The 21,259-nt window shown below is 33.8% G+C and overlaps 2 protein-coding genes across 2 annotated transcripts in view; one reads left to right on the plus strand and one right to left on the minus strand.

Moving 5' to 3' along the window:
* The window catches only part of LOC137400348 (uncharacterized), a 26,533-nt gene extending 23,990 nt beyond the window's left edge, over positions 1 to 2,543 (minus strand). The window contains exon 1 of the mRNA XM_068086677.1: positions 2,449 to 2,543. The gene's annotated coding sequence lies outside the window, so the exon portion shown is untranslated. The remainder of the gene's footprint in view (positions 1 to 2,448) is intronic.
* LOC137400846 (streptococcal hemagglutinin-like) overlaps positions 1 to 11,666 on the plus strand; it is a 26,936-nt gene extending 15,270 nt beyond the window's left edge. The window contains exon 2 of the mRNA XM_068087189.1: positions 10,798 to 11,666. Within this exon, the coding sequence (XP_067943290.1) occupies positions 10,798 to 11,666 (869 nt within the window). The remainder of the gene's footprint in view (positions 1 to 10,797) is intronic.
* The last annotated feature ends 9,593 nt before the right edge of the window (positions 11,667 to 21,259 follow it).

Genomic DNA, 21,259 nt, shown 5'->3' on the forward strand with positions numbered 1-21,259 from the left:
CTTTCAAATATGCTTCTTCAAATTCAAATGTGCCGTTACACTTATATTTCGGCTTTTACGTAGGGTTCAATTGCTAATTTGGTAAAGGTTAATACTTTTTACGCAAACATTTGTATTAGCTCGAGTAGGAATAGTCTTTACATTCCCTCTCCGTTCAGTCAGAAAAAGTACGAAACAAGGACAGTCCAATATCTCAATTTTACATTTGCACCAGTATTGAAAAGTACCAGTATCGTTATATTCAAAGTTTTGATGGATAGCTTCTGCTGGAACAGTAACACTTGTTATACCCACACACTTCTAAGCACGAATTGTTATTATTAATTCAACACATTGAGGACTTTTATTTTGTTGTCGCAGTTTGCGGTAATAGTATCATTACCAAATTATATTTTATTGTAATCGTACCAAAACAGACTTAATTTAGCTATTACTTGCTAATTATTTCACATTTACATTTAAACATTTTTATAGTTGTTTAATTTCGTTTCCTAGTTTATATGACCCTGCAAAACAGTTTTCTCATGATATGAAGTTTGAAAGTTAAATTGTTAAAGTTAAAATGGTAACTGTTGTTATGTTTAAAAAAGATAATTTTTTTGTGCAAAGACTTTTATTACCCAGGCAACAACAGTCATTCGGTAGTTTCTTATAGTACTGAAGCCGAGTCATGTATGCATGATCAGCTGAGCTTAAAGTGGTGAACTGTAAAGCATATAGAACTGTCTCAGATGAGCAAAAGAAAGTATCAAAGTATCTCATTGCGCAGTTTACTGTATGTTTAATGCGTCCTGAACTGTACTCGTATATGTACTAGGTGAATTCCAGGTGTTGCCTGGGTAGTAAAAAAGTCTTTGGATAACAAATGTATTTTTATTTGGCATATACAACTTTTACTGTTCTAACTTTTAAACTTCATATCATGAGAAAAGTGTATTATGTGCAGTTCAAATAAATTAAGAGAAAAATTAAAACAACTGTGAAGGTTTTCAAACTTTTTATTACAATCACAACTTTTAAATTTCATATAATGAAAGAAGTGTTTAGGTGAAATAAAATAGGAGAAAAAGTAAAACTGTAAAGGTGTTTGAATGTGAATGTGAAATTATTAGCAGGTAATGTCTGAATATAGTCTGTTTTGTTATGATTACAATGAAAAATTGTTTAGTATATAATCATACTATTTTAATTAGTTTTAGTGTTGGCATCACAAGGCCAAAGTACTGTATAGAGTGATATAGAAACCCATAGTAATTATCGAATGCAAACACCTGGTAAAAATCATCAAATTCATCATCATTCAAAAACAGTAACAAAACAATAAATTAACTTTAGTAACTATACTTATCTACAATAACTTTGTGTATTTTGTGGTTATGATCTGCAAGAAAATGTAGCATTACAATGTACTACTTGCAAAACGTACTGTGAAAAGTTTCTATGTTCGAGACAAACGTGTAACATAAACGCCAAACCTAGCTTAAATAAATTTAGCTTACTAAACAAATACATGTATACTTGAAAGAAGTTTTGGTAAACTTCAAACTTTTAACTTAAGTTTTATTACTTTTCTGTTGGCGAATCCATTTTTACCATAACAGACAATGCCAAACTGAGATGGCGAGCAATGTATATCTCCTACTGACGTATATAATCGATACACAAATCACTAAATCGTAATTTCGAGATCAGTTTTGTTGATATTGTATGGTGAGAAAACAAACTCACCATAATATGGTAAGAACAAAAAAGATCGCATTTCATAGAGTTAGGCAAACAATATTTTATCACAGGGATAACGTAACCCTTAGGCGCGATGTATCAATTAATACACTATTTATGGTGTGAAATTGAGAGAGGGTATACAGTACATAACATGAGCCTTCGTAGACTTGTGGCAATATGTTTGGTTGCAATCATGTGACTAAACATGGGGTTGCAATCTTTGTGAGTTCAAATCCAGCACAATGTGAGCTCTTCATTCCAATATTTTAATAGCTTCATGTATAGCTAGCCATAATGAAGGACACAAAATTTGACATTTACATATATAGATAATGTGTCTGGCTTCAGTTGAACTGAGTATAGCATTAGTAAAAGCTTGTTGTATGTATATAATAGATATAATATATATTATATATATATAATAGATATAATATATATACTTCACTCGAGTGGTTTGGTTTCTTTAGAGCTAGTAAAGGAACTCGGTTGATTACTTTACACTTTTATGTAGGCTAAGTTCAACAATTTACTTGCATTGATTGGAAGTAGACAACTCCTAATGTCTTCTACTTCGGCTGACCTCGACTAAGTTTCTCGCAATATTTTACAAAACTGTCAATTTATTCCATAAATACTAGTAAAACTAAATAGCCAAGTTTTTGTTGACTAATCCAAAACCAAAAAAATTGCAGACTTGTGAAAGAGCAGTGGTGCGCATCATACCTTTGCTATATCTCCAACAAATACGCGGCCTCCGGCGATAGCTGAAGGATTATGAAATCTGATTATGTAGTCATTTTTCCTGCAGAATTCTACAAAAGAACAATAGTAATGAATGATTGTGTATGAGTTCATACAAGCAGACAGCTTATGCAATAATCAGCTGTCATTCCTACTCTTATCGCATAATGGCTCTTGCTGAAAGGTTCTCTTGTTCTTGGCGACCAAATAGTTTTTGCTAAATATCAGCTTTACTCTACTAATACTGTATTCACAAAATCAGATGCTACTTGTGCAATTTTTCAGAAAATAGTTTCACCACGATTGCAATCGATCAATTATCAAAACAGTTCATGTCTATCTAATACAATAATTAAACAGGAGAAGCCATTTTAGCTGACGGGTTCATTATTAACTGCAGAAACTGCTTGTCATCAGCAATTTTTATGTAACATATTGTGTTATAGAATTATAAAATAAATATTAAACATTATATGTAATTGTAGTATAGAACAGATAAACAATTATTATTTATTTGTTATCTCATTGGTTTTTGTTTGTTAACACAGTTGCAGATAATTCTAATAATTCTAACACTGTGTTGCATTCTACCAACATGTATGAGTTGTTAGAACAATTCGGACAGCTTTGTTACAGGTTGTACCATATGTTATTCAACATACGGTATACATACGGTAAATTGAATGCCTGTAATTGAACGCCATGACGCGCTATTTTTCAACCCTTCCTCTATAGTGGCGGTCAATTAGAGGTGGCGCTCAAATAGAGGTTGGCGGTGTATTTTTCAAATGGCTCAGCAAAATTTCGGGAAGATAAATAGCCCTATTAGGGGCAAAGCAAATGTTGCCTATATTTTGCTCTTTTTTTCCGGTGGAGCGATATTAAACCTTTTGGATGCAATAAACCTGCTAACTTCTCTCTAAGTTGTCAAGGATCTTATAATAAATATGCATCGAGAAACCAAGAAATATTTCTACCAGTTGATATCTATTGCTTGCAATTGACCTGCGATGATATTATAGCCTGTGTCCTTTTTTGCAGTTTGTTGGCATTTTCAATTTTTATTTCATTCTAAATTTAAAGACATGTTTTTATTATATGTCTCTATTTATCAATGTTGCATAAAAAGCTCATTGCACCCAATGATATGTTTGCTACTGTTTGCAGCAAAACTAGCTTTTTATGTGCAATAGAAGTGGATTTATGAGCAATGATCATTGGTAAGCTCTGTTAAGATAGCTGCATGGTCACTATTAAACAACATGCTATAAATCTGCAAATTTATAAGTTATATAATGCTAATCTATTAAATGATACAAATATATGTTTTTGAACAAGTGATACAAATGAATCATACTTATATTACATGCAGAAACAAAAATTAATGTTTTTAAAACAAAATTATTTTCGTTGTTTGCTCAGATAGCTACGTTGCTTATTTTTTAACCCTTTTCTCGTAGTGGCAGTCAAATATAGGTGGCATACAATTAGAGGTGGCGTTCAAATAGAGGTGGCATTTAAATAGAAGGGGCGTTCAATTAGAGATTTTATGGTAGTTTGGTTTTACAATTATTATTTACAGAAATTAGCATAACTTCTACTTATCTTTTTAAATGTGAAAGCCCTCTTTGGAGCCATATGTCCAAGTTACAGCTTGCTACAGTCAGTGTTTTACAACACACTTTCTGAGTGACCAATCACAGCTGAGGCAGTAGTAGGTGTTTAAGTTTATTATCTGCTTGTACGATTGGTTTAATAATGTCAGACTATCATAATAACAATGCTAACATATTTAAAAAATAACCAATTGATATAGATAGCTTTAAACTTCATAGAGAATCCCACTGAGCTGTCTGCCAAAACGCAGAAGCTAGCAGGCTTTAATTAAGCAACTACTCTCAACAAACCGATGTACAATGAACTCTAATAAACTTCCTTTGAAGCTTTCAAGGATGAAAAATTTCATTGAGCTTATATTTATGATGCTGCATGATGAGACATTTTGAAAAACCACAGACATTTATCCAAAATAGCTACATGTAGCCGGTTGGTTTATCAGCATTGGCAGAACAAATTACTTAATCACCTGAGTCAGATGTGATGGTGTTAGAAGCAACTACACTGTTTGTTTTAAAGAAATCTAGAGAGTGCGTACTAAATACTGCACTGCCTGTCAGAAAGGAGCATCGAATAATTGTTTTAGATTGAATGACAATTTTTTCACAGACTGCTTGATGTTCTAAAGAAAAACAGTCCATATACTAATTACTACGCAAATCACAATATTATAAGCTAGGAAATGTTCAAAAGCAAGTACAAAGTTCATTGTTAGATTTTCAGAGCAAATTCAGCACCAACTACATTTGCTGGTCAAGTCGGTCTATAAGCAATCAAGGTTATGCTACAAGAACTCACTTAGGCTAACAAATATCCATGATCTGTGATCCATGATATTGACATGAACAGAAGGTTGCCATATCACTCTATTGTGCTTACGAATATATATGACATAGCTTAAAGTGCCAACAAAAAAGAACATCCAGCTACTGAAACTAGTCGTACAATAGAAACATCACTTTCATAGTCAGCTCAGGCTAAAGAATCGAACAAACTCTCTACACCAGTAGCTAGTATCGTATCCAATCCATCGACTCAGATAGACAACGATGTTTATAAAAAGTACTAGTTCACATAGTATGGAATGCATTCATTAAAATTGATCTCTCACTCACTAACAATAATTTTACACTTGTTTCAACAATGCCAGGAATAAGAAAGCAAATATGTTAAAAACATTTGGCTAGAATAATAAGTTGGTCTATACCAAAACAACTGCTAGATTTCACATAGAACAAACCAGTTGCATCTTAATGTAAGATCAGCAAGATATGACCACGCTTTGAATGTTAAAAATAAATTGCTTTAGGATTTAAATTATAATTGTAACAATACAAGAAAGATGGTGATTGTTGGGTAGTTTTCATAATATCAGGTAATGTTTGAGGTTGGAAAGCCTATATTTTTTGTTCTGCACACCAATTTATTACCACATATCAAAATTTGAGGTTGTTCATGATTTTTCAAAAGATAATATTAACAATAATGAAGTAATATAGGAAAACAAATTATTATAAATAGTTTTCTCTTTGTCTCTCAGTAGCACTTTGCTATTATACAGCCTGTTTAATTTTTTTGCATTTCATGCATTTCTCAAGATTTTTATTTGCATAGTATTCTTACCTGAGTATCTAGGAGCCACTGCGATACTGTCTCTAGCACCATGAGCCATATACCCATTACATCCGTAATTTGAAGGATAATAATTTTGAAGTTCGGTTCGGTTATATTTTCTTTGATTTATGCATAAGTATGGGACCAAATAAGCCAAACCACAAAGTAGAGTCCAACCGCATTCTTGCAAACTTTTCTACAATTGCATGCAAGGTTCACAAGTTCCCATGAAGTCATGAAAAGTATAATGTTTTAAGATCAGAGTGAGACTAGAGTTTATTCTCAGGAATAATAATGGTTGTAGAGTATAGTTATTGAAATGAATGCCTGGCATTGCATAGGTGATAGAATACTTACCTGATGAACTTGAGTACATTACCTAAAAAGCTAGAACTTTACTGAATTATTTACTAAAACAGTACCCACATTTTGGATGAGCTTAACAATGGTTACAAGCAGCTGTCAATAGGGCTAGTTAATAACGCTGAGCAAGTGCTTCAAACGTGACAACCGTAAAACCTCTAATTGAATACCACCTATATTTGAATGCCACCTCCAATTGACCGCCACCCTGAGAAAAGGGTTGAAAAATAGACTGCTACTCTCCAATTGAACGCCATTTCAGTTTGACCGCTACTTTGACAATATTTGATCTTTTCAGGCTCATAATATCAACTAATATTGAGAAAGGTGTTCACAAAATCATATTGTCGATAAATCATATATATATATATCAATAACAATTAATTTTCTTGTTGTCCAATTCCAAAACTTTTCGTCTTTTTGCTAAGACTTGGAAAACAAAACCATAGAAATAATCAAAAACGGTTTCAGGCTAGTAGTCGTTCTCTGTTTAACACAGTCTTTCTACTTCAAAGTAGCCTACATATACAGAAAAAAAACAGCTTAAATTTAATTTTTAAAGAAATAATCGTTGTCTCAGACTAATAGTGGTTCCTTGTTTAACGCGTTCGTAATAATTCGAAGTACATGTAAATATTTAAAAATTGTTCAACTTTTCGATTGTAAATGGAAGTTTGAAAGCAACACCATCAAAATAACTACTAACTGTCTCAGGCTAATAGTAGTTCCTTGTTTAACGCAATTCTCATACTTCGGAGCAGCCACATGTAAAAGCCGGTTTGCAAGTTTTGGACCAAAGGTTACATTGAGCAACCAAATTTTACACGTTGCATTGGTGCTAAATGCAGTGCGTGTAAGTTTTGCTCTGCCAAAAATTGTTTGAAAGCTAGTATTGACTAGTTGAGCAGTGCAAAAGATGGAAGGTATTGAACAACCAAAAGATAGTTGTTTCATCAAAAACAACAATCAGAAGCAACTATCGAAGCAAACAACGGAAATACTTTTGTTTTAAAAACGTTAATTTTTGTTTCTTTAATAATATAAGTATAGTTTGTGTATGTGGTTTGTGTGTATATTTTTGTATCGATTGATAGATAATTATTGTGTAATTTATAAATATGCAGGTTTATAACTTGTTATTTAATAGCATCCCTTTGGTTATCTTAACATGGCTTACAATGGATCGATGCTCATAACTAACCCTCTATTGCACATAAAAAGCTAATTTTTGCAGCAAACTGTAGCAAACATATCAATGAGTTTTTGCTCAACATTGTTAAATATAGATATAAAATCAAAATATGTCTTCAAATTTGGAACAAAATAAAAATTGAACAATCCAACAATTTGCAAAGAAAAACACAGGCTATGATATCATTGCAGGTCAATTGTAAGCAATCGATATCCACTGGTAGATATATTTCTCGGTTTTTTGATACATATTTATTGAGAGATATTTGACAATTTGAAGGTATGTTAGCAGATTTATTTCATTCAAAATGTTTAATATCACTCCACAGAAAAAAAGAGAGAAAAATATAAGCGACGTTCGCTTCTCCCGTAATAGGGCTGAATTTATCTTCCGAAAATTCTGAAGAGCCATTTGAAAAATACACCAACAGCTTCAATTTGACCGCCACCTCCAATCGACTGCCGCTATCAAAGAAAGGTTGAAAAATAGAGTGCCATGACATTCAATTAGAGGTTTTACCGTCTATTGACCAATGTAATGATTATATGCCCAATGAATCCACTGCATTTCATTTAGCATAATAATTAAGCTCACCAAATTTAGATCTTGAGGTACTGAGATCAAATCCAGCGCTGTGCGGAGTTTTCATGGCTAGGTTTTAATTGCTATATCACCGGTTTTATCGAAAATATAAAACGACAACCACTGAAATTCATATATAGTAGCTGCAGGAAACTCAATGTAATAGCCATCGTTAAGAAATCTAAAACAGTTAGTGAAGTTGTACAATTGGAAAAAATAAACTGTCGTATGTTGAGAACGCATGAGGAACTTGATACTTCTATACAAAAATCTACAAGTGGAGACGATTAGAAGCTACTGTAAGGAGATTTATTGTGTCACCTTTACTAGCTCAATGCCGAAACTCAGGGAGGACAAACGTCGCATGTTTCAAGTTAAGAATAACGTATTTGCATCCACTTCGAAATTGTCCAAGACAAGCATTCACAAAAATGTGCAAATTGAGTGGGTTTATAGCTTCCCGCCTGTGCTTTTTATAGGTAACAGGCTCTGCCTCCCTCTGTAGGTCTGTGCCAAGTCAGATAGGTCAGAAATGGGTTAAGTTGGTTTGATCTATTTTGGTGTGAGTTGTCTCTGCCCGTCACATTAACACAAAAGTTTTAAAAAAGCTGATTTCTTTGCGCAAAGGCTATTAATAATGGAAAGTGAAGGTCTTGATATTTTTACAGCAAAATTTAAACCAAGTAGTAATAGGCCACAATTGGAAACATGAATAAATGTTAAATAGCAAAACCAAGCCTGAGTTTATTTTAACAATCTTCAGTTTGTTTGTTAACTAAGAAATTGGATTCAAGTCATACGTTGTAAATATGTATATGGCTTTAAATATACAAATAAAAATGTATGTGGTGTGATCATATTTGTATAGATTGTTATCTTCAACCTTCAAAAAGAATTAAACTTTCCGAACTTATCCTACACATTCATTTAAAAACAAAACTTTGGGGCATTTTGGTTATCACCTTTGAAATGGCGACAGAATCTTAGATTTCCAACTGCGACTACGGTGATAAGTAGTCCTTTACCAAATGTTTCATACATGCAAAAAATGGTAATGGCCTTCACTAATGATGCACAAGATAATCAATCTTAAACATTTCCCAAACTTCAGTCATTCCTATTTTGATTTGACCATTTTCGAACTCGACGTTAAGACCTGGTTTAGAAATCCTTCCCCTTTTAACAAAGCAGCAAGTTAATCCGCAATATGCGATTGCCCATTGTAACACCGGCCACGCAGCAACTCAACACGCGCACAGTTCCTAATGCGCAAATTTGCCGAATGGAAACATAGTGAATATGATGCAGAATGTGCCTAAATCAGTATTAGTACATAAACAGCATCTTTACATATTTCTTTTAATTTGCTTAAAAGTTATATAAAAAAGAAGAGTGATTAGACAAATTAAATAAACATGATATTTAATATTTCATAAATATTAAATATGCATGTATATTTAATATTGTCTTTCTTTTATGGCAATAACTGTCATCTGAACAATATACTGCAAAAAGTTTACTATCGACTACAGATCCATGCAAATTATTATAAAAACTTCTAACAAGTAAATTAGTGAACTCATTAATGACTCCGTTTTTGTTTTAACACTTACATCAGTAAGGTCTTGGCATGCTCCTTGTCTTTTACAAGTATTGTTTCTCACAGTAAGAATGCGGTCATAATAGTCTTTGGTAGCCTTCTCTGCCCTTTAAATAATAATAGAAAATATTCTCCAAGCTGGAATAGTCAAAATAACTAAAACATTTCTATTGTTAATACTATTAGTTATACGCTTAGAAGATCATCCTATTTTCCGATTAAAACACTTTTTAGCTTTTCTGCTTTGATGGTCAAAATAAAATATGGCAATACATGTATTACTTTATTGGCATTAATTTCATTTCAAATAAAATGTTTCTCAAATTTTGCTATATAGCAATAAAAAACAAAAAAAGGAAAAGGCAATAATTAACTAATAAAGTCAAATAAATGGTTTGACAAATATAATTTAAAATACTGTTCTCTGCTAAGAGAAAGGATATTAATTGAAAAATCGTTAAAGCAGCTAGCAATGATATTTTTAAAATAATTGCTAGGTGTTGCATGCAATTTCTTCATATCACGTAAGTTGATATTAGTTGAAAACCTGTTGCTGGCCCGTATAAAATGACGAAACAAACCGTGAATGATGAAAATCTGTCTAGGAGTTTTTGCGAAGTTTCAGTAAAACAGCTGGAAGATAAATAACTTTCAGTCAAGCATTTGTTAAAAAGGTATGCAAAATGAATATACATTGCCTTACGTGTATGTGTTTATATGCATCCAGCGCGCTTGACAGCTGCCTCTATTTGAAAATGGAAATGTAATATCATAGTAAGATTGTCCTCTCAATGAAACTAAAATAAACATACATGTATGTTACTTCTAAAACAGTTTTCGATGAAACATAATACAGGCAAACTTCAGAAAATTTAAAAATGTGTCAACTGGTAGAAAGTGAAATAATTTGGCAAATTGCTTAAAAAATCTGAGAAATTATGATGTTTTACAGAAACTGTTAAAATATAGTTAATTATTCAAGTTTCTAACAAGATAAGTGGTATAGTTCCATCTTAAACATGTTCAAACTTTCTAGAGATTCATGGAAGTATATATGTAAGTTCTGCAGCCACTAGTTTAGTATAGTTAAAGCTATTAGAATTCCTGGTTTAATAAATAATTAAATTACTTAGACGTAATATAAGTATATAATATATTATATAATTATATTAAGCAAGTTAACTAGTGTGAAAGCTTTACCAAACATGACAAACAAAAAACAATTCACCAGTTAAATTTTAATAAATAATAAAAAGACTTTTAATCAGCACGCTATTAAATACTTCTTTTCCGTCTTCGATTTGCAAAATTTATACTTTGTTTTTAATTTATTCAGCTCTAGGTTTTATTTTTCAACATCTAGTAACAGCAGTCAGCGCTGCCATATCAGTCAGCACTACCATATCAGTCAGCACAACCATATCAGTCAGCGCTGCCATATCAGTCAGCGCTACCATATCAGTCAGCACTACCATATCAGTCAGCGCTACCATATCAGTAACCGCTACCATATCAGTCAGCGCTGCCATATCAGTCAGCGCTACCATATCAGTCAGCACTACCATATCAGTCAGCACTACCATATCAGTCAGCGCTGCCATATCAGTCAGCACTACCATATCAGTCAGCGCTACCATATCAGTCAGCGCTACCATATCAGTCAGCGCTACCATATCAGTCAGCGCTACCATATCAGTCAGCGCTACCATATCAGTCAGCGCTACCATATCAGTCAGCGCTACCATATCAGTCAGCGCTACCATATCAGTCAGCGCTACCATATCAGTCAGCGCTACCATATCAGTCAGCGCTACCATATCAGTCAGCGCTACCATATCAGTCAGCGCTACCATATCAGTCAGCGCTACCATATCAGTCAGCGCTACCATATCAGTCAGCGCTACCATATCAGTCAGCGCTACCATATCAGTCAGCGCTACCATATCAGTCAGCGCTACCATATCAGTCAGCGCTACCATATCAGTCAGCGCTACCATATCAGTCAGCGCTACCATATCAGTCAGCGCTGCCATATCAGTCAGCGCTACCATATCAGTCAGCGCTGCCATATCAGTCAGCGCTACCATATCAGTCAGCGCTACCATATCAGTCAGCGCTACCCTATCAGTCAGCGCTACTATATCAGTCAGCAGTCAGCACTACCATATCAGTCAGCAGTCAGCACTACCATATCAGTCAGCAGTCAGCACTACCATATCAGTCAGATGTTAATTATTTAAATATCATAAAAACGATCACAAATTTACAGGATTCCTCATCGACTAGTTCCTATCTCAGAAACCTTTTCATTCTTTTAATTACCATCCAGAAAGACCTAGTAATACTATGTGAGATTAATTGCTGTACTATTTATTCAATATTGCGGATAGGATGTTTTAGCCATTAATAACCCGTAAAAAATTTGTATACTAGACCATACAGCTGAAATAGCAGTCATAGTGATATGGTTCTTTTCCTACTACAAGTTGTCAATGATTTAGTCAGGGCTTTTTGTTGGAGTACAAGATTACACAGCCAAGCTTACACTAAACCAATAATGCAGCTCTAACCATGTTTGGGCAGACATTTCTACTTGCCTGGGACAACGACTTCAACACTGAAAGCTACAGTAGTTTTAAGAGAACTAGCAGTTTGTGGTAATCAAATTTATGGAAACCTTTGATATTTTTAAGGCTTTGAGCTAGAAACAACCAAAACCTGAGTTGAAGTGCTGATAGTGGAGGTATGTAATTGGTCTAGAAAACTAGAGCCATCGACATTGAGTTTCTGATTAACTCTTGACTTCATAAAATACAGCAACTCGGTAAGTTAATTCCACGGTCAAGTGAATGCTTAAACTGCAAAAGTTCAAACTTGCCTTTTCAGTAAATTTGTTACATAGAAAACAATTATTTTGAAATGGAGTGTTAAATGTTTTTGTGTTTTTAGTAATTCTCTTCCTTTATTTTTACTTTTTTGGTTTGTTCATAATTATAAATAATTTCCTTTAGTTTAGATATTGTCACATTCAATTAGTTTACAACTTACTATGAAAATTTTTCCAAGAGTCAATTTATTAAGTCACCTTGCCATTATCTCATACTTTTTGAAATATATATTGCAAATGTCAGTAATGTAAAATATCTTGTGCAAGATGTCACCTCTCAAAGCTAAAAGAACCATTCACTTCGAGTTCGTTAATAGTGTATATTTCATCAGTCAGATATCAACACGTTATAACTAAAATGATTACAATATGAGTGCATGGGTCTGTCTCTTTTGAGCTGTCCTTGCAGTCTGCACACTGAGGAAAAGAATTACGGCTGTTTATATAGCCTACTCTCACCCTTCCGTCCAAGAGAAGGCTGGCTGGTCATTTTTCAATTGGCAGGTTATTTTTCAACCGGCTGGCTATCGTCAAGTAAACTTGTCTTTGAACCAACTGGCTCGAGTTGGTGGCCAGCTGGCTTCCGCCAGTTGTTAAAATTAGAGCAGATATCTTTTGTTTATTCATGGGTTTTATCTTTCTACATACATACTAGCGAACTTAAGCTGTCAACATGAAAATGACGTATTTTGCTCTTGCTGAACTTGGTTTTGGAAGCTAGCAGCATCAAGTGTCATAGTATTTACTTATACTATTAAACTAGTGGCTTAGACTTGCATGGCATCACCTGGCTTCAGTATAGATTACTTTGGAAGCTTTTATTTTTGCCTTGCTCCCTTAACAAATGGCAGCTTTTTTAGGTCAAGTTCAAAACACATGTCAAACAACTTTTCTGTTCTGACTCTGATGACAGCAGACTTACAACTTGTAACAGAGGATTAACCTACACTGTAAGTTAGAAAATTAACTTCTCCAACAATCCATCAATGGTAGACTCGTCATCCGTTACTAGTCCCAACTTCTGCCATGCAGAAGAAATTTTAAATAAAACTCATCTCGAAAAAATACCCAAGTAGCCAGGGTTGAAGAAGGGCTGAGACATCTCAAATATGGTGCTAATAAGGGCCTGATGACAACTAAATCAGACCAGCGAGTAACTTTTTTCTTTCAAGTACCTCATAAACTGACTACACTGATCGTCTCTGCAAAATCGCTGGTTGAGGGTTCTACCACTGTTGCCAACATTTAACAGTCGAGCTAGGCTCAAAGCATAGTAGCCGTTGCAAAGGCAAAGGCTAATTATTTTGTCAATGTCTTGCCACCAAACAAGTGACACCGCCACACAAGTAACATCACCAAAAAATTTACACCACCAAACAAGCCAATTACTTCAAACAGTTTTACAACACTTCCACATAGTCTTAATAGTTCGCTACATTCATTCACTAACTTGCGTTTTCTATTGCCAACAACAACTCAAGCACAAAACGTTTCCAACAACTGCTATCAGTGTTGTGTAGACAAGCAATCAGCTCCAATATCATATGCACTATCTACTGTTCTTCAAAATGAAATGTTGACATACACTTAGATGCACTAGATCAGCAATTATTCACTGACCTCTCTGCAAAACTACATACTGTAGACCATACGCCCGACAGGAGAATGAGCTATCAGCATCTTTAGAGGCCAAGCTAAAATGGTATACATATGTTTCGTGTGTTTATTTTTCTTCGTGAGACTTGGCAATTTCTTTTTATGTTACACCACAGTCCATACTAAGTGAGAGCATTGTTTTGCTAGTTTGCTTAACAATTAGAATTTGTTATCAATGATATTTTTTTACCATGCAAAATCAGAAGTTTTTTTCATCTTTGCTTACTACTTGTTTGTAAGCAAACAAACAGTAATTAAAACGATTCTTTACTGATGTAACTATCAGTAAAAATAGTCACATCAATGGTCACGGATAGTCAGATAGTCACGGCAATGCATAACTTATTAAAACTTTTTGGTCTCCGCTTTGTTTATAAAATTCCATGGAATAGCATGTTGGTCATTTTTGATACTTAGCAATAAGAAGGAAGTACATAATGCTGTGTCATAGTTCATGGGAGCCAGAAGTTCACCGCAGAGAGCTTTAGCCACACCGTTAGCATTGCTTTATGCTTTATTGTTCCACAAGAATTGTATTAGTCTTTCTTTAATCATGCTAGCTAGAAACAACCTGCTTAAAAAGTACAAGCAGTTTGAACATATATAATCTGACCTTTTACAGAAGGTCTGATTACTTGGCACTGTTGAAGGTAGCAAAAATGTTTGCTGTACGTTTTAGTCCTTGTCTGTGTCTTTAATTAAGGGTCTGGTTAAAGGGCTTTTTTCATTCATGACTATAGACATGTCCATTGTGCATAATGGCTGCTTTACTCAAATAAAGTTCTGCAAGCATCTCTCGGTACTGGTATTCTGAAATGACCTACATTCTTTGGCGATGTTGTTTTGAATTGTTGTTGCAGCCATCGATTCATGACAATGTGGATTACCATCTGTTTCCATTAGCATAGGTTTTCAGGATTGCGTGTGATGGTTTCGCATTCTGTATATATCTAACTTATGTGTCTACACTTACAACAATCAATTAAGATATTTTTCCTTGTTAGGCCAACTAGTCATTCAAGTGCATTCGTTCTCCTTGATTAGCATCCTTCAAAAGCAAAACTATATCTAAATTGGGTACTCATCGTCAGATAACAACTTGTACTGCTGCGTAGTAAACCTTCTCATAAAATCTGACCCTATTGTTTTTACTTTTAGTAAAGTTGATACTCTTTTTAATTTATATATACATAAATATATATATATAAATATATATATAAATTTATATACATATTTCTCAAAGTTTGTGTGTATGTATGTCGGCAAGTGGGTAGTTCTAGCTATAGCTATTAAAATCTTGGAATAATAAACCCATATCGCTGAAGATTTGATCTTGGAACCTCCGGCTCACCAGCCGATGCCTTACCAATTCAGCCACACGAGCTTGATGGATTTTTTAGGTGATATATGTCGGTATATTATGGGAGCAAATACGCTATAGCTCTTCGCCACAGCGCAAAGTCATGAAAAGCGGTAGCTCTTATTAGTAAGCTTACTCACGTTATCCATTGGCAATGTGCCTGGCTAATAGCAAGTGGCAGGCAACTCTCATTACCTCTCATTGTTTATAAGTTGATTTTTAATACCTAGACAATGCCCGGTCGCACAGCTAGTATATGCAAAAAGGACCTAAAATAGACAAATGCTTTGTCCGGAGAAATTGCATGTCCTCACATGCAGCTTTTTCTAAAGTCTAAAACTTTATGACCAGCAAAGGTCTTTGTCCAAAACTTCTCCCAAAATTCTTAAAAACTATCTAGGCTCATTTTCAGCTGGTGTAATAAGAGAAGAGCGATCTAAGCTCGATGTACTTGGTAAGTCTACGCTTTCTAAGATTAACCCTACAGATCCTTTGAGATAGGTCGACACCATTGCTTTTAGCTATTCTAAAGCTACTAAAGTATTGCGTGAATGGCTTTTCAAAACTGATTCAAAAACTGTTTTGAAATATATTTGACGGCAAATAGTTGCATCTACAAAGACTTTTTAAATAAAATTAAACCAGCGCTTAATTAGCGTAGCACCATTTTTGATGATTTTCACAGACTTGTAGAGAACTTTTGCATCTACATGTATGACACAGAAACTTTAATGCGGGGTGTTGTGTGTCATAGACAATTGACTCTGCTAGCAGATCTTTGGTGTAGATCATCTCTCAGTAGTACCATTACATGCATTTGCATATAAAATGTTTAAATAAAGTTCTGTCTTAACAAATAATGAGAAGCAAAAAAAAACCAAAACATTGCAACATATTAATTCGATTTCTACTTTTGAATAACAAAAGGAAAATGACTGCAACTTTTTCACTCCAATATCCTTGTTTCTTGACTCAAGAAAAGTCTGTGGCAGGATTTTGGTATAAGTTCAACTTTGTAAATTCAATTGCTATTAAAGACTAACCTGTGAAGAAACATGTGAGGATGAGAGTTCTTAAAGTCCAAATTATAAATGAATCCATTTCCTTATTCAAATAGTTTTGCCTTCATGTCATTTTCACAGCTATGGAATGCATGAAATGCAACAAGAATATTTGAGTTATGCTACGCAAAAATTTTGATTGATAAAAATTTCAAACGTGGCTTAAAATTGCTAACAAGCATAACCACTAGAATGTCACTCTTGTAAGACCATGGTTGTTGAGCTTTTGGAGTTGCACATATACGAGTAAAACCAGAGGCGGCCAATTTAGACAGCAATGTTTTTAGGCGATTGAAAAATTGTTGTAAAACGCTATCATAAGCATAGCAATCATTGAAGTGCAAGAAACTATCAAAAAAATTTATATAAAATTATTAACAATTATAATTTATTGTTCATTAGAATTTTTTGATAAAGCAAAATTTTTTGAAAGATTTTAAACATAACGCTTGTGAGAGGACTATTTTTGTAGCCAACATAAGATGTCATGTAACTTGTTCAGGTCAAAGAAGAATTTGCTGAAATAGAAATGAGCCAGTTACATGTATTTTAACCTCATGAATCACATAACGATATGAGTTTTTGCTGGCATTTATGTGTTGAATAATATAGAAATAGCGGTAATATTCTTATCATTTATTGTTTATAACACCAACTTGAATGACACTGCCTTCATTACCTGTATATGATAGATTTCACAGCTTGCGTTGCTAAATCTCCTACTCTGTAGAACCAATTAAGATTATTCTTTCATGAGTCGCTAGTAATCTTTAATATCAAATAATGTAATCCTGGTTAAACCTGTTATTTGCAAAAATTTATAATTTACTGAATATTAAGAAAAAATAAGCTGAAACAATCAAAATTGAGTGTAGAGCAGTTGTCAACATTGGAATTCGTTGTAATCTACCTATGTAAAAAAACTCTTGAGTACAATGAGGTAGAAACTCACTGATACCCAAAACTCGAGAAAGTTAAAACAAAGCAAATTTTAGATAAAGAGTAAACAATATATTGAATTTATTCTGCTTTTTTAAACCATATTGCATATACATATCATAAGTAACGTCTAACCTAATGGAAACTCTCCAGAATAGTAAAGCAGCTATCAGAGGACTTTTAATCTCCCAACTATGATTTTGCAGTTACAACTTAGTAATAAGTAGATAATTATTTTTTTCAAACCTAAAGACTTTATGTTTTACTTAAAAAGTCAACAGCAGAGATATTCGCTAATCTGTGGGTTCAGTGATGAAAGATTCAACAATGCATTATGGACCCAAGACCACAAAAAGGCTCAGTGGCTGAATATAAATACTTTGCAGTTAAAACCTTATTTATATCACTCACATCCAATCTTAAGACTGCTGAATCTTATTTTAAACTATAACATTGCGCTGACTTATAACATTGTTTTGACTTAAACATTATGTTGACTTATAACAATGTGTTGACTTATAACATTAGATTGACTTATAACACTGTGCTGACTTATAAAGTTGTGTTGTCTTATAATGTTGTTTTGACATATAACATTATGTTGACTTACAACATTGTGTTGACTTATAGCACTGTGTTGACTTATAACACTGTGTTGACTTATAACATTGTGTTGACTTATAACGTTGTGTTGACTTATAACGTTGTGTTGACTTATAATATTGTGTTGACATGTAACATTGTGTTGACTTATAATGTTGTGTTGACTTACGACATTGGGTTGACTTATAACATTGTGTTGACTTATAACGTTGTGTTGACCTATAGCATTGTGTTGACTTATAACGTTGTGTTGACTTATAACGTTGTGTTGACTTATAACGTTGTGTTGACCTATAGCATTGTGTTGACTTATAACGTTGTGTTGACTTATAACATTGTGTTGACTTATAACGTTGTGTTGACGTATAACGTTGTGTTGACTTATAATATTGTGTTGACATGTAACATTGTGTTGACTTATAATGTTGTGTTGACTTACGACATTGGGTTGACTTATAACATTGTGTTGACTTATAACGTTGTGTTGACCTATAGCATTGTGTTGACTTATAACGTTGTGTTGACTTATAACGTTGTGTTGACTTATAACGTTGTGTTGACCTATAGCATTGTGTTGACTTATAACGTTGTGTTGACTTACGACATTGGGTTGACTTATAACATTGAGTTGACTTATAACGTTGTGTTGACTTATAATATTGTGTTGACTTGTAACATTGTGTTGACTTATATCATTGTGTTGACTTAAAACATTGTGTTGACTTATAACGTTGTGTTGACCTATAGCATTGTGTTGACTTATAACGTTGTGTTGACTTATAACGTTGTGTTGACTTATAACATTGAGTTGACTTATAACGTTGTGTTGACTTATAATATTGTGTTGACTTATAGCGTTGCGTTGATTTATAACGCTGAGTTGACTTATAACGTTGTGTTGACTTATAATATTGTGTTGACTTGTAACATTGTGTTGACTTATAATGTTGTGTTGACTTACGACATTGGGTTGACTTATAACATTGTGTTGACTTATCACGTTGTGTTGACTTATATCATTGTGTTGACTTATAACATTGGATTGACTTATAACGTTGTATTGACTTATAACATCGTGTTGACTTATAACGTTGTGTTGACTTATAACGTTGTGTTGACTTATAACATTGTGTTGATCTATAACACTGTGTTGACTTATAACATTGTGTTGACTTATAACGTTGTGTTGATCTATAACACTGTGTTGACTTATAACATTGGATTGACTTATAATACTATGTTGACTTCTAATTCTAAGATATTCTAAGATATCCAACCACAAGTTTGAGAGAAACTCCGACAGTCTCAGAGGCAATATTTTGTAATACCCAACCCATTGCGACAAAACTTGGAATTCTATGCTCAAATGGAGTTTATTGTAGCAAAGCAAATATGAAAAAAATTTTTGCACTTTGATCTGATTTCTAAAACCAATATTTTAGGAATGATTAACCTACACGTTAATGACGTTCTACAAGAAAACAAAGTGATTTGTAAGATATTAACACATCTTAAAGGCAAAAAGAATGGTTTATTTAAAATGATGTATTGATTTTGACTTAAATATTTCAGCCTTACCGAGTGGTGTCAGCTAGACCTTTATTTGACAACCATCATCTCACTACAACAACATTGCTGTAATATTCCCATAAAAGAGAGTAATTAACGCAAGCCATGCAATTTTCACTGTCTTATTTATGCTGACTGTCATTGCGGACAGTCATTGCTGACAGTCATTGCTGCAAATTACGATTAAAGTTAACAATCTCATCTTGAGCCTGCCTCAATATTTATTATTTATACATTCTATCCAACATACTGATATGTCCGTCTGTGAACTTCGGTCATGTCATCATTGTCTAAAACATAAAATATATACTTTGGCTAATGTAGTGCTTTGTGTATGCCAAGTTGTTGTTGATTTTGAAATTTCATGCTTTGGCGTCAATCATATTATTATAGGTTTTATATAAAAGAACACTTTTGGTTATGGGGAGTTGGTTTTTACATGTTATTACCGTATGCACAGTGTACGCTACTCGAATATCCCACTTGCTTAATTATTGAGTGTATGTCGTGTTTACACAAGCCCACTTGCCAAACCTATAAGAGTGCAATCAGAACAAACTCACAAAAAAGTCCCAAATGTTGTCATTTAACTTTACTAGTAAGCAAGTTTGTCATTGTTCACCATAGGCAAGAAAGAATTTTTGCTATGCATACCATTTTTATTTAATGCTAAAAAGATGTGTAGAGTTTTTTTTTGGAAAATTATTTGATTGCATTGATGCATGTAATAACGCCTACTTTACCCTTCAAAGTTTTGACCTTTAAAGAAAATTGTGAAATCACTATAGCGAATAGTAGCAAAAACCATTCTAGATTACCCTCACAAACCCTATGGTTATGCCTAAAATACTGTATAACTGTATGTAAATAATAGTGATAACTTGTTTTCAAAAAGACAACAGGAGTTAAGGCTGTCACTTGTTACATGCACCAAGGTTTAGCTTAGGCAAATGATTAATCGATACAAAGATAGTATATGTACAACCAGATCATAGAACTTTCACTTTTATATATGAAGGACAGTACAGAATGTGATGCAGCAAATATGGATTTCATTAACTTCACCTAGTTTCACAGTTTCAATACATTTATGCGAGTTCCCTAGTTATAATAGCTTATCCTAACGCCTACGTATATCGTAAACAGCAGCGGTGCGCGAGAGGAAATTAGCACCCCAAATGAGAACGCGCGCGGGAGGTAGGAATAATGGGTTGTTGGGTTTACCCGCGAGCGCCAAGTACGCCGAGCGTACTTATTCTAATTTCCTAGCTAATTTCGTAGCTAATTTCCTCTCGCTCGTTATCGCGTTCTAAACTACACGTTCTAAACTCGTACACTAAACTTGCATCTTCCCTATCTTGGAGAAAAGATTCTTTCAGCAAGCTTGAATCAGACACCTATCATACCATGAGCACTGACCACACATATCATTGTGAAAAACCAGCAGCCAGTCACCAAGAAGTGGAAGTATCAGAATGGGACAGCATTTGTAAAGTAAGGCATGACATGAACTGAAAACAAGACTCAAGAGACTGTCCTGTGTGGTCTGTCTGTCAGTTCTTTTATCTTCAGTTAAGTTAGGGGAAGAGTAGAGCAGAGATAAAATAATTTGATTTTTAATTTTGTATATAACTACATTGTAACAAAATCAATCACGAACTACTTGCTCTACTTGCACTTTGTGTTATCTAACTGAATACTGAACTCGATTTTGCTTGCTCATACCAAAGACAAGCCAAAGAAAACCTTT

Source organism: Watersipora subatra, chromosome 7, assembly GCF_963576615.1.
Source record: "Watersipora subatra chromosome 7, tzWatSuba1.1, whole genome shotgun sequence".
Classification (NCBI taxonomy): domain Eukaryota; kingdom Metazoa; phylum Bryozoa; class Gymnolaemata; order Cheilostomatida; family Watersiporidae; genus Watersipora; species Watersipora subatra.